Source organism: Melospiza georgiana, chromosome 1 (genome assembly GCF_028018845.1).
Source record: "Melospiza georgiana isolate bMelGeo1 chromosome 1, bMelGeo1.pri, whole genome shotgun sequence".
NCBI classification, from domain to species: Eukaryota; Metazoa; Chordata; class Aves; order Passeriformes; family Passerellidae; genus Melospiza; species Melospiza georgiana.
Window position 1 is genome coordinate 150,441,492 of NC_080430.1, and position 12,142 is coordinate 150,453,633.

At 40.0% G+C, this 12,142-nt stretch overlaps 1 protein-coding gene across 1 annotated transcript in view; it reads right to left on the reverse strand.

The window, feature by feature from the left end:
• Positions 1-3,453: 3,453 nt before the first annotated feature.
• The window catches only part of AGO2 (argonaute RISC catalytic component 2), a 47,537-nt gene continuing 38,848 nt past the window's right edge, over positions 3,454-12,142 (reverse strand). The window contains exons 14-19 of the mRNA XM_058022850.1: positions 10,839-10,929; positions 9,229-9,423; positions 7,933-8,067; positions 7,068-7,169; positions 6,527-6,726; positions 3,454-5,926 (exon numbers count right to left, since the gene is read on the reverse strand). Coding sequence (XP_057878833.1) covers positions 5,818-5,926; positions 6,527-6,726; positions 7,068-7,169; positions 7,933-8,067; positions 9,229-9,423; positions 10,839-10,929 — 832 coding nt within the window. The 3' untranslated portion in view covers positions 3,454-5,817. The remainder of the gene's footprint in view (positions 5,927-6,526; positions 6,727-7,067; positions 7,170-7,932; positions 8,068-9,228; positions 9,424-10,838; positions 10,930-12,142) is intronic.

Genomic DNA, 12,142 nt, shown 5'->3' on the forward strand with positions numbered 1-12,142 from the left:
GACGCTAAACAGTCCCAAGATGAACATACTCAGGTTTGGGGTTGTTTTTTGGTGTTTTGGTTTGGTTTTTTCCCCCCACATTTTAAGATTATAATTTTCTGAGCAGGGAATAAAGTATTTTCATTCTTACAGTCAACATCACCTTACCTAAAAGACACATTAAAAAATAATCCAATACATATTTTTTGCCTCAGATTCAAAATATATTTCAAGCACCTTCATGTCATTTGCAGAGAAAACCTCCTCTTTCTGGCCAACAGGTAAAGTACAGAAACATTTTTCATTTGGAAAACAACAGTATAGAAACTGGGACAGGTCACAGAGGGAGCTGCTGCTATGGAGTGACCCTGACCAGAAGCAGATGTGCCAGATGTGCCCCTTGCCAGGCCTGGTACCCTCTCAGTACACAGGGATGCCTCTGGAAGGCTGAGGAGCCAGCCAGGATCACAGTATGGCACTGCCCAGTCCCTCTGGGAGCATTTTGGCTGCTTAGGGGGAATTTCACTTCAGTTAATTCTCCCATGAAGAAATACAGGAGGTAGCCTTGAACTGCACCTGCTTTGAAACTAAAGATTCCTCCAAAGCCACTTTTGTAGTGATTTGGCCAAGCAATTACATTCAAATTAACACTTCAAAGAAACAGCTCTGACAAAGCAACTGAAACACTAAATGGGATTAAACAGGCTCTGTGCCACACCAAGCACACACAGCACCCCCTTCCCATACAATTTGGATTAAACCCTCTCAGAAATGCATCTTTCCAGTCATCAGCCCTCAGAAACAGAAGGCAGAACCTGCTGGTCTGCACCCTAACATCAGCCAGTGGGGCTGGAGCTGGGCTCTGTCCTGTCCCTGGGGGTTCTGGAAGCAAAAGGCAATTGCTGATGGATGGATGAGATCCAAGGGCAGCTCAGAGCACTGAAACATCCTCTGCACTGCCCAGTCCCACACAGACAGCAAGACATCATAACTGGATCCCAAATCCCTGTCATTCCACTAATGCTGCCACATCCAAGGATTCTGCTTCTACAACACAAGAATCACACAAGCAAGGAACACCTTGAGAGCTACATCTGATAATTCAAATATTACATTAATGCCATCAGGCATCAAACTGATACCAAAATTGGCATTTGAACCTTGCACAGATAATGAGCACAGTGAGAGCTGAAAAACTGCATCTCTGTGGTCTGGGAGAAATGTGAACAGAGGAGAGAAGGAAGAAATGTTTTATAAATTCACACAAACCCTAAATATCTCCACTGTGACACAGCAACTGTGCCCTTCTTGCACTGATACCATAATGCACACAGAGTATAACAGCATTTAACACCAAAGCTCCCACCTCAGCACTGGAAAACATGGCAGTATTGTGGAAAACAGAACTAGGAATGGCATCCCCAGCATTTCTGTACTTGCTGTGCAGAGCACTATTTACAGTATTTTCAAACAGCTACAGCAGATGCAAAAACAAAAAAAAAATCTTACAGTAAAAAGGGAATTTAAAAAACCCAGAAATCAGTGCAATTACCTTCTACTTGAAGTTTTCTTTAAGAAAGATGGCATGTGTGCATCAAGAAGCATGTGACCAAATGGAATATAAAAGTACAAAACAAAGGACTGCCCTGCATTGGGAATGGGGAAAGCCATACAAAGAGAGATAGTATGGTAGGAGAAGAGTATTAAAAAACCAGAAAAACAAGTGAGTTTAATGACACTGGTCTCAAGTGTGAAAAATACTGAGAACCCTTCTTACATTCTTTTAGCTAATGAGTGAAAGATATATTAAAAAAAAAAAAAGTCCCTTATGCGTTATTTATGCCACCAGAGGTGCTTATTTGACTGAGTCTGCTATTGAATCAAAAGCCTTTAGTCAGGAAAAAAAACTTAAACTCCTCACACCTCCTCTCCAGAAGTTTTAATTTGATAATCCTTGTGGAAAAACCTTTTGTCCTATGTTATAAAAATGATCCAACAAGAACAAGACTCTGTTACAACAAAGGCTGCAGGAGTTATAGAGAGAGGCAGAATTAAAGCCAAACCTTCACAACCTTTTTGCTTTGCCAATCAGGGAACCCTGCCTCGGGGCCTGGATGGAGATCAAAGGGATTTGTTACCTGACAGATCAAGAAACAAGGGAATTCCTGTGGAACATGGAAGATCATTGATTGTAATTCACAAAGTCAAATATTCTAAAGCAAGCCAAGCCAAAAAAGGAGCTCTAATAAAACAAGTGACCTCACTCTGTACATCAGTGCATACACAACATGTGTTAAATTGCATAGGCCTGTCTAAAATGCCAAATAAAGCAGAGACAAATCCACCTCCCTCCAGCAATTCCCACAGGACATTTGCTGCCCAGGATCAGCTCAGTTGTTTCCTGGGGGCTGGAACAGATGGAGTGGACTGGTGACTCTGTTCAGCCACTGCAGCAGAAATCTCCACCACCAAGGAAACCTCATTATTGCATTAGATTTTGCACATCGGGGGAAAAAGACAAACTTTAAAGCATTTTGTGTATTTTGACAGTACTTGTCACCTCCCAAGAGGAGCATTTAAGATTTGCTGATGCTGTTTGGGGGGCTGTGCAATGGGACTCCTCTGCATGGGCTGGAAAATGCCCCAAGTGCCCAAGGGTGGCACAAATTTGGTTATTGCTGAGCTGACCTGCACAGTGACCCAGACCCAGAGCTGTGACCTCAGCTGGCACTGCTCCACCACAGCCTGGGGCAGACTGAGACTTCTTGGGCTTTGTGCTGACCTGAGATGTTGCTGTTCTATACCAGACATGTGGGAGGTACAGAATAAAAATAATTCTAGGATTTTATGTGCTTGTAGCAGGTTTTTTTGGACAGGAGACATTCTTGAATGTGTAATTTATGTTAGAAATATTCCCAGAAAGAGAGGTGCTGCACTGCCAGCATGCTGTACTTCACAAGGTATATACCTAATCAGTCTTTTTTTAAAATGCTTTAAATTATTCACTAATTCACCACTGGTGGGAGGGAAAAGGAAGGAGACACAAGTGAGACATGAGGGTTAGAAATTAATTTGCCCATCACCAAATAAATACAGACCTACTGTACAACTTTAGCAGTTGTGGAGTCTTTCTGTGAATCACAAGGCATAAATAATTAGCAGTATTAGAGGCTTAGAAAGGTCTGTAAAAGGTAAAAATGTCCTGAAATGCACATAAACATCCCAAGTTCTTCATACTTAGGGAAGGAAAGCTACATAATTTCTGCTTGTTCCAAGAGGATCCACAAACAGCTACTCTCAGATTAAGGTCCTGCCTGAAACTCCTTTTCTCACAAAGGAAACACCTTAAATAGGATGCAGTGCAGTCCCAGGCTGCTTCAGAAATGAGATCTGAGGTCAAGACAGATCCTGCCCTCCCCACCCCACCAATGCAATTCCACTGTCCCAGATCTGCATGGAAAGAGGGGGATTAATTTCACATCCAAGAGGTCTCTGCATAACAGACAGCAAATAAGTTAAATGATGCCTTACAATGGATGATCTTTATTCTATTTGATAAGAAGAATTCATACAAAAATAATTCTTATATAAAACTCTGCCAAATGAATATCTTCACTGAAATAGGAAAGCTCTGAAGGAAACACAGAGAAGTGCAACACACCCACCATGGGGAGGATCTGCAGCGTGAGGGGAGGTAGGTACAACCTCGCTGGCACACAGCAAGACAGACAATGCTACCTAGGATTTGCTTCAAATTTACACAAATCTGAATTTATAGAACTATGACCAAGAAGACACTCTGAGCCAGCAGCCTAATCACCCAATTAGAATAGTACAAATATGATTATTCCATTAACAGGTTTTACATGTCACCTACAAAACATTGACAACTGACACACTGCTACAAGGTGAAGATCTGAACTGGAATTATGTACCTAAAAAAGTCTTGATGCAGCAAAGGCTGGGCATTTTCTAGCTTATCCAACACCACCTGGTGGCAGCTGAGCTGCTCTGTGGCCCAGAGCCCTGCATGGCTTAAAGCTACTTGCCCATCCCAGTGGCCAGAGGTAAAAGTGTCCAAACAGAGACTGAGCAGCCCAGAGAAAAGGGAAAAGACAAACCAAAATCCATCAGTGGAGGAGAATGAAGGTTTTCCAACCTGCATCTCAGCATGTTATTTCACTTATCCCATGGAAAAACAAACAAGATCAAGTCAGCATAAACAACTTTCCTGGGCTTTCTCCATTTTCTCCTAAACCTGCTCGTGGCATTGTCATTAGTGCAATGGTTTACATGTGTGTTATGGTTTTTATGAATCCAGTGTGCAAACTAACAGAAGCATCTGTCTCATAATTATCAGTTTTAATTAATGCTTCTCCTAAGAGAATGGCAAACTCTCACCTTTCCTACAGATCTTATGCATAATGAAGAGAGCTTCACCTCCCTCCCTAAGTAAACTTCAGTTTCCTCATTTTTATCTTTACTGCATAGATTCTCTGACTTGTGCCTAACTTCCAGCGAGCCACTCTCCTCTAGCAGAGCTCCTGCTTCACCACTACTCAACATATAAATAAAATACAAATTGTTTTGTGCTTGAATGGATGTAGGATGTTGGTCTTGTGTGCGTCTGAACCGCAGAGGTAAATCCTGCTCTGTTGAAAAAGCCTTTCTGCAAATCCCAAGCTACAACAGACACTGGCTGCATCTCTCTCCTCTCACCACATCAATTGCATATTTTTTTTTTTTGCATTTGAAGAGTAATGTCCCCACAAAAAGGATCTTACTTTCTAAGTTCAAAGCATTCTTGATATGTTAACAGAAGTATAATGAGCACTCCTTAGTAAATAAAAATAAATAATAGCATCTAGTCTATCACATTAATACTGTGAAACATATATAAAATTTACATTAACTCAAACAACAGTGAAAAAGGATTGTACTGTATTTATCACCACAGACCCGTATTCTTTAGAGACTTTGGAAAGTAAGTGTCACAGTCCTGTATGACAAATCCTAAAGTTAGCTGTCAGTATGATTTAAAAAAAATCTTTAGAAATTTTTTTAAATGGCACATTTTCTTCTGCCAATCTAACTGGAGCTATTAAAAGCTTAGGTACAGGTTTACTATTTTCTTTTTTTTTTTAAGTTCATCTTTAGTCTATGAAAAACATTTTAAAATGCAGCACAATAAAAAACATTCAAGAACAAGCTTCAGAAAATACATTTGTCCTTAGACACACAGAGAATAATCTGAGAATAATCTTTGTAAGACAATTAGAAACCAGAATTTTGTCACGCTCTTATTTGGAAAATAAAAATTTTGTAAATGCATCTAGAATAATCAAGGCTTCATAAATATTCAAAAAATGCTTTGCTTTCCTTTGTACTAAAAGCTGATTCACAGCGTTTTAGCTCATCAAACCTTAGTATGAATTAGATCTTTCCAAATTATCAAAAGCAACTCAATGAACAGCAAACTGAATGAGGAGTTTTGTGGGTTGAGTAGATGGTTTGGTTTTTTTGTTTATCTTCCCTACGCCCTGAGATTGCAGCTCTTGATTTAATTATAAAATCTGGGTCTGTTTTATACCAAGCAGCTCAGAGATTTTTGGCAAACCACATTTCCGACAACAGCGGGGTTTGGTACAAGAACGCAGTTTGTGATCAAGTCTGAAATTCTGGACGGAAGGCTTCCTTGCAAATGGGAAAGAAAGGAAGGAATAAAGATGCATCACTCATTGCTGGCTGTCCCTGGGCTGGGGCATCTGTTGGTCTAAGTGCAGCTGGTCTGGTGTGAATCCAACTCTGCCTTGTCCGGAGCCGCAACATGAGAAGGTGTCAAGCAAAGTACATCGTGCGCAGCGTGTCCTGGTGCACCTGGACTGCCTTGGCAAGTGCTTGGTGGTCTCTGCCATTGCTCTGGCCAGAAGTGTGGCTTCCTTCAGCACTGAAAGAGAAGGGAGGGGGGAAACAAAAAACAACAGGTTGGGGGGGGGAAGAAAAACCCTACTGTTGCCCTGATTTTTTAAGAATTTCTAAGCCTTCTGCTGTTTACATTCTCGTAACAAACTTTCTGTAAATAACTCATTGTTTTGCATTCTTTTATGGAGGAGGAGAAATTTGATGGACTGTTGGTTTGTCCAGTGTCATTGGAGAGGTGGCACTTTCACCCTCCAGTCCACTGTCACTTTTGGAAATCTATAAATGTTGGGAGTCAGAAAATAAACTCCTTTTTTTTCACCTTGAGAGCAGCAGTGTGTGCGTGTCGTGTTGTTTTGTGTCCTATAGTGACACCCTATTTAATCTGCCTCTCCTGGCACAGGTTTCTGTATCATTACTTCGTTCTGAACAGAATAAGTGTAATTAATGTTTGACCAAAGCACCACTGAGGTTCTGAAACAGTAAACAGCACATATAGGAACATCCTCTGCACTGTTGCAGCAGCGAGAGCCAATCCACTCTCGAACTGCTGAGGACACCACTGACCCCAGAATTAACAAGCCCCACTGCCTTCCAATTCTGAAAAAGTGCAAAACGCTGAACTCACCTATCGTGCTCCTTATCCACCAGATGGTACCTGGCTCTGAAGGCCACCAGGTGAGCGTAGTAGGCGGGGGCAGGGATGGAGACGGAGCGCGTGCAGCGCACGTAGGTGTGGCACAGCTGGTAGGTGAGGATCTGCAGCTCGTCCGACGAGAAGCGATTGTCATCCCACAGCACATGGTAGTGAGAGGGTCTGCTTGTTCCCTGCAGCCAGAGCACACAGCTCATCAGCATTCCCAAACATCTCCTGAGCTTCCAACCTCTGCTGGAAGCTGCAGGGAAATGGCTGATTCCTCAAAAACCACGGGCAGCAGCTCTACACATTCCAGCTGGTTATTCCTTTAAAAGGCAAACAAACTCCTTCCTTGCTGCCTATCAAACTAATCCCTGCCCTTTTATTGGTAGGGCTGTGTTTCCCAAAATTTCACCTCTGAAAAGCACTTTCATCTTGAAAACCTCAGATCTGACAAAAAGCCATCTGATAAAGTAGCTTTAGTACAAACATTAACAGTTAAAGAGTTACCATGCCACACAAAATGCCTTACCTGAATCCCAGCATGACTACACAGGTAGAAGTCAAACTCTGAGGGGTGGGTGATTTTTGTGTCCACTGTGGTACCAGCTGGAATGTTTCCACTTTTGCCAACCTGTGTAAACAGCAAATGCAAAGACATTGAGGCACAACACAAAGGGTTTTTTTCATTTGCAGCTGTATAGCCAGGAAAACAAACAAACAAAAAAGATCTATAAAAAGCAGAAAGTGAAGAAGAATGTGCAAAACTGAAATTTTGTTCCAACTAAAAATCTGCAGTGCCTCTACTATGGAGAAAGAAAAAAAGAGATAAGCTGCAAAATCTTCTTAGAAATTACCTAAAAAATTTGGTTTTCTGAATAATGTAAAAAGAATTTCCTGCAACTGAGTTGTCAAATTCTTTTCCACCTTCCCACTCCAGAACAGGAGTAACTTTTCCTGTTTATACCTGCAAGGGGACAATCCTTCCTTGTCAGACAGGCCACTTCTTCCCTCAAAATCTCTTCAAAACAGAATGTCAAAATACTCTTTACTTTCAAACAATTTAACATCTGTAACCACAGCATCTGTAACCACAGCATTTATTAATATAGCAACCATGTTCATGTCAGCTTTGGGAGTTACTAATTATTGCCTTGAAGCCTGGTGGGGTCCAAGTGCTCCCACAGAGAAGCCTGACAGAAGGAAAAAGAACATGGAAAGCCAAATCTTTGCCATGAGGAACTCTCCATTCTCAGCAACAGCTCTTAAAGAGTCTCCTCTTCACACAGAAAGTACCAAAAATCAAACTGGGGAGTCTGATCTCCCCCCACAAAGTACCAGAAATGAACAGAAATTGGTGACTTGGCTGGAGCTCTGGAGTGCCGAGCAGAACATACCCGCTCGTTTTTATCCGTGCAGAAGAGTCTGGTGTGGTGCCTTTTCTGCACCACTATGAATGTGATGCCAGGCTGATAATCCTTCTCCAGTTTAATGCAAGCCTCCCTGATAGCCAGCAGCTCGTGGTGGAGAACCTGAGGCACACACAGAGAGAGGTGGGATCAGCATGAACCATTGCCATCATACTAATTCCTCTTATTTAACTACACATTTCTTTTATTTAGCCACAGATAATCTATCCTGTTCCTTCTTGCACTGTCACTCAGAGTAATGAGATGTCAAAGCTTTCAGGACCAAATCTCAATTTCTTCCCCTGCTGAGGGCAAATTACATCAGCAGGTTCCTGAGCCAGGAGAAAGCTGCTTCCATATTTGTTCAGCTCTAATCACAAGGCTCAGACTAATAACCTGCATGTCAAAATCTCTTTAACTACCAAATATAAATGAACATTTAATTAGGCTGCTGAATAGAACAGAATAATTATTTTTCAGACTAGAACAAGGGATAAAATCCAGAAGTGCTCAGCTGCTCTTTCCCAGCTTTCTGCAGTTCCATGCAGGACTACAGACATCAATAATAAGGAAAGTGAAACAAACCAAAAAACCAATTATTCAGTCTGTGGGTTAATTGTACATGAAAACTTCAGTGAAAAGCAATAACAAATGAAAAGAGAATATATCAAAAGTTCATACAAAGATTATTTTATCAATTCAAATTTAGCAAGTGACCTTTCCGCTTTTCCCCCTAGATTTTGAGAAGCCAACTCAAGTCTGTATCTTTTATTTACATACTTAAATACTGTATAGAAAAGTGTACATAAATGTCTTTAAAATATATAGAAAAGTATTTAATAAAATATGGTACTAACAAGCAAACAAAATAAATATGAGAGGATGAGTTTTATCAGAATAAAAATGACTGCGACAATCCAGTATTTATTAATCCTGTATTAAAAAAATATATAATTATTTTTTACTGCCCAAGTTCTATAGGATACACTCTGAATAATATATACTAAATAGGAAACAGATGTGGAACATAACTTGAGTGCTAAAACTACACTTTTCACTTACAATTCTGTCAGGAAAAATATTTTAAAGGGGAAAATTACTTTCAAAAGCACATGAAAAGTATGCAAACACTTCTGCTTGCTTGGTTAGAATCCAACAAATTTGTTGAGGGAAGATTTGTTGAGGTTATACTTCTTATAACTCCAACCACATAGAGGTGGAATTTTAAAATTCCATTACTACCACGAAACTACACGATGAGAATTTCAAGAAGACAAGTATCACCTGTTGGAACTGCCCCTCAGAAACACCATCCCTGTAGAAGATGATTCGAGTTGGTTTGAACCTGGTGGATTTGTAGAACTGGATCAGCAGCTCCCTGACCATGGCAGCCAGGTCCTGGATGATTTCCTGCCGGTGCTGCTGCACCCGCACCGTGGCACAGTAACGGTTGGGATGAGCATCCATGCTTCCCACAACCTGGAAAAAATGCTTGGCATCAAACCAGAGAGCACTAAAATAAAGGTTATTTCAAGGGATAAATGCACTGTTTTGAACACTGAGTGCTTGGCCTGGCATTGATGCATTTGAAATTCAAATGTGCTTGGAAACAGCTCTGGGTTTAGTTCACCTGTGGCAGCACAGCCTGCTGAAACAGAAAATTGTTTTAAATCTAAAAGATTCATTTCTTGTTTGCACCTACAGGCACTTAAAAACTCAAATAGAGTTTGGAGCACTGATACCATGAAGCCATCGAGATAGTTCAGACTGTTGCATAGGAGTTGGAATTCTGGGACACCAAGCCTGTTTTTTGGATCTATCAAACTGAAATGGTGATGAACCACAGAAATATCCACACCTTTTATCAAGGGAAGGGATTTTTCTGTTAACGAAACATTAACATCTATATGCTGTAAAAGTGGCATGGGACTTAAAAATAAACAAACAAAGAAAACCTAAAGAAGTGAGCACATCTCTGTCACTGTCATATTTTCTGAAAAATCCCCTTGCCCAGGATTTCTCTTATGGGAAGCCAAGAAGCCTCATAGAAAAACAATATTATCTCATTTGCTTCTCCTGTGTTTTGCTGCTTTGGAATGTGGTTGGAGATTGTTTATCCAACATGTGAATTTTTTTACTTACTGGCCAATGAGGGCCAAACTGTTGGACTCTGGAGGAGAGAGTTTTTTCTTAGTTTTTCTTTTTTAGCCTTCTGCAAGTACCCTCTCTCTATTCTTTAGTATAGTTTTAGTACAGTATTCTTCAATATAATATAGTAACATAAAATAATAAATTAGCCTTCTAAGAACATGGAGTCAGATTCACCATTCCTCCCCTTGATGGGGGTGCCAGATAATACTTTCTAAAACAGATCCATAACATCACCAAAGAACTTCATTATTAAACAATCCTGAGCAGCCACTACAGGTGTGTGACACAATCCAAGCAAAAGACCATTCCCTGTATTTATTTAAGAAGGACATTTCCAAGAGATTAGTGCACATTTTGTGTTTTCTGGAAGCTTGAATCCCCAGAAACCACAACTGAGCCAGCCTAGTTCCCTCTCAGCAATGAAGAAATTCTGAACATTTCTAAGTGCTGAAGAAGCAGATTTAAACATGCACCAGCTCATTATCAGCCTGCTAATAAATATCAGCTCCCAAAAAAGCTCCTCTGTGTATCAGCAACTCAGGCATTTTACAAGCTAATACACACATTTAAGTAATTAGTATCAGAGCAAGCTCTCTGAAGTTTCAGTAAATTCCTGCAGAAAAATAATTTATAATGCTGTAATTAGGCAATCAGAAGCAATGGACCACAAAAGGATGGAAAGCAATAAAATGCATTAGAGCTGAGCAGCAGGAGGGAGAAAGAGCAGGACACAATTTACTCACTGCAGCAATGGAAGGCTTCTTCCCATCCCCAGCTGGAGGGTGAGTTACATCTGCACCAAGGAATATGACAGGCTGTTGGAATACTGGGGGTCTGGCAAAGAAAAGGGAAATTTGTCAAAGCAGCAACATTTATGCTTAATAAAGCACATTAAAACTCAAATAAACAGCACTCTGTACTCCTGCAGGGAATTCATCAACAACTGGCACTTGATCAGAGTTGGTCACTTGTTCTGTGGCAGGAATTAAAAATCCTGATTAAGGTTCTCATGCTAAATACTTAGGCAGATTTTTAAAGCACAGCTAATTGTTGCTCTTTATTAAAAATTAGTTTTAAAATATATCTGTTTTTTTCTAACTTGAAGAATTGCAGTTTTTATCAACTGAACCAAAGAAAGGAGTAAAAGTTGATCCCTTAGTAACAAAAGGCATCTGAGAAAATTAAATAACTGTGCATATATGCAGATGCTGTGAAAAAATATATTCTTCCTAATAAAAAACAGTCTTGGTAAGGAAGTCCAAAAATACTAGGTATCAAAGTTGTTACTTGCAAAGTAGATATTTTTTTTTAATTGAGCTTGAAAGTTTTAAACAAATATGTAGGTTAAGATATTAAACCACTGCCCCAAGAGAGGAACACCAAAGCACTACAACACACGTTTTAAACTTCAACTCTATTCCTTAATGAAACAATTTCAAACAGGAAATCTTGGACCACCATAATTTCTTTGTGGGGGAATGATTTAATGGTTATGGAGAATAATTTATCTGTTTGCAGACCTTCTTTAAAAGAAATGGGAAGGTAATGTTGATGATTAGGCTTTTTTTGTTTTTTTCTGGTCTTTTTTTTTTCTCTCAGGAAATTTTCTTCCCATTTTTTTGCCTAAGAGATGATGAATGGACTGTACTTAAGAGACAGAAAAAAATAGCTGGGTGTCTTGGAATTCTGTTAATTTTTTGTTGTCGTTTGTTTTTTGTTGTCGTTAATTTTTTGTTATTGCTGCTATTGTTGCTTTTTTGTCTGTATATATATATATCTATATATATATTTTAGTAAAAAACTGTTATTCCTTTACCCCCATCTTTGCCTGAAAGCCCCCAGAGTTACAATAATTTGGAGGGAGAGGGTCATCTTTTCCATTCCAGGAAGATTCCCACCTCCCTTGGCAGACACCTGTCTCCTAACCCAGCAGAGTTTTTGGTGCCCAGTGTTGGGCTCCAGGGCATTGAGAGGAAATGATGAAAAAGGAATAATATTTTCTGGGTAACCTAATTTTGTGTGAACACAGAAACCTCCTTAGGCACCA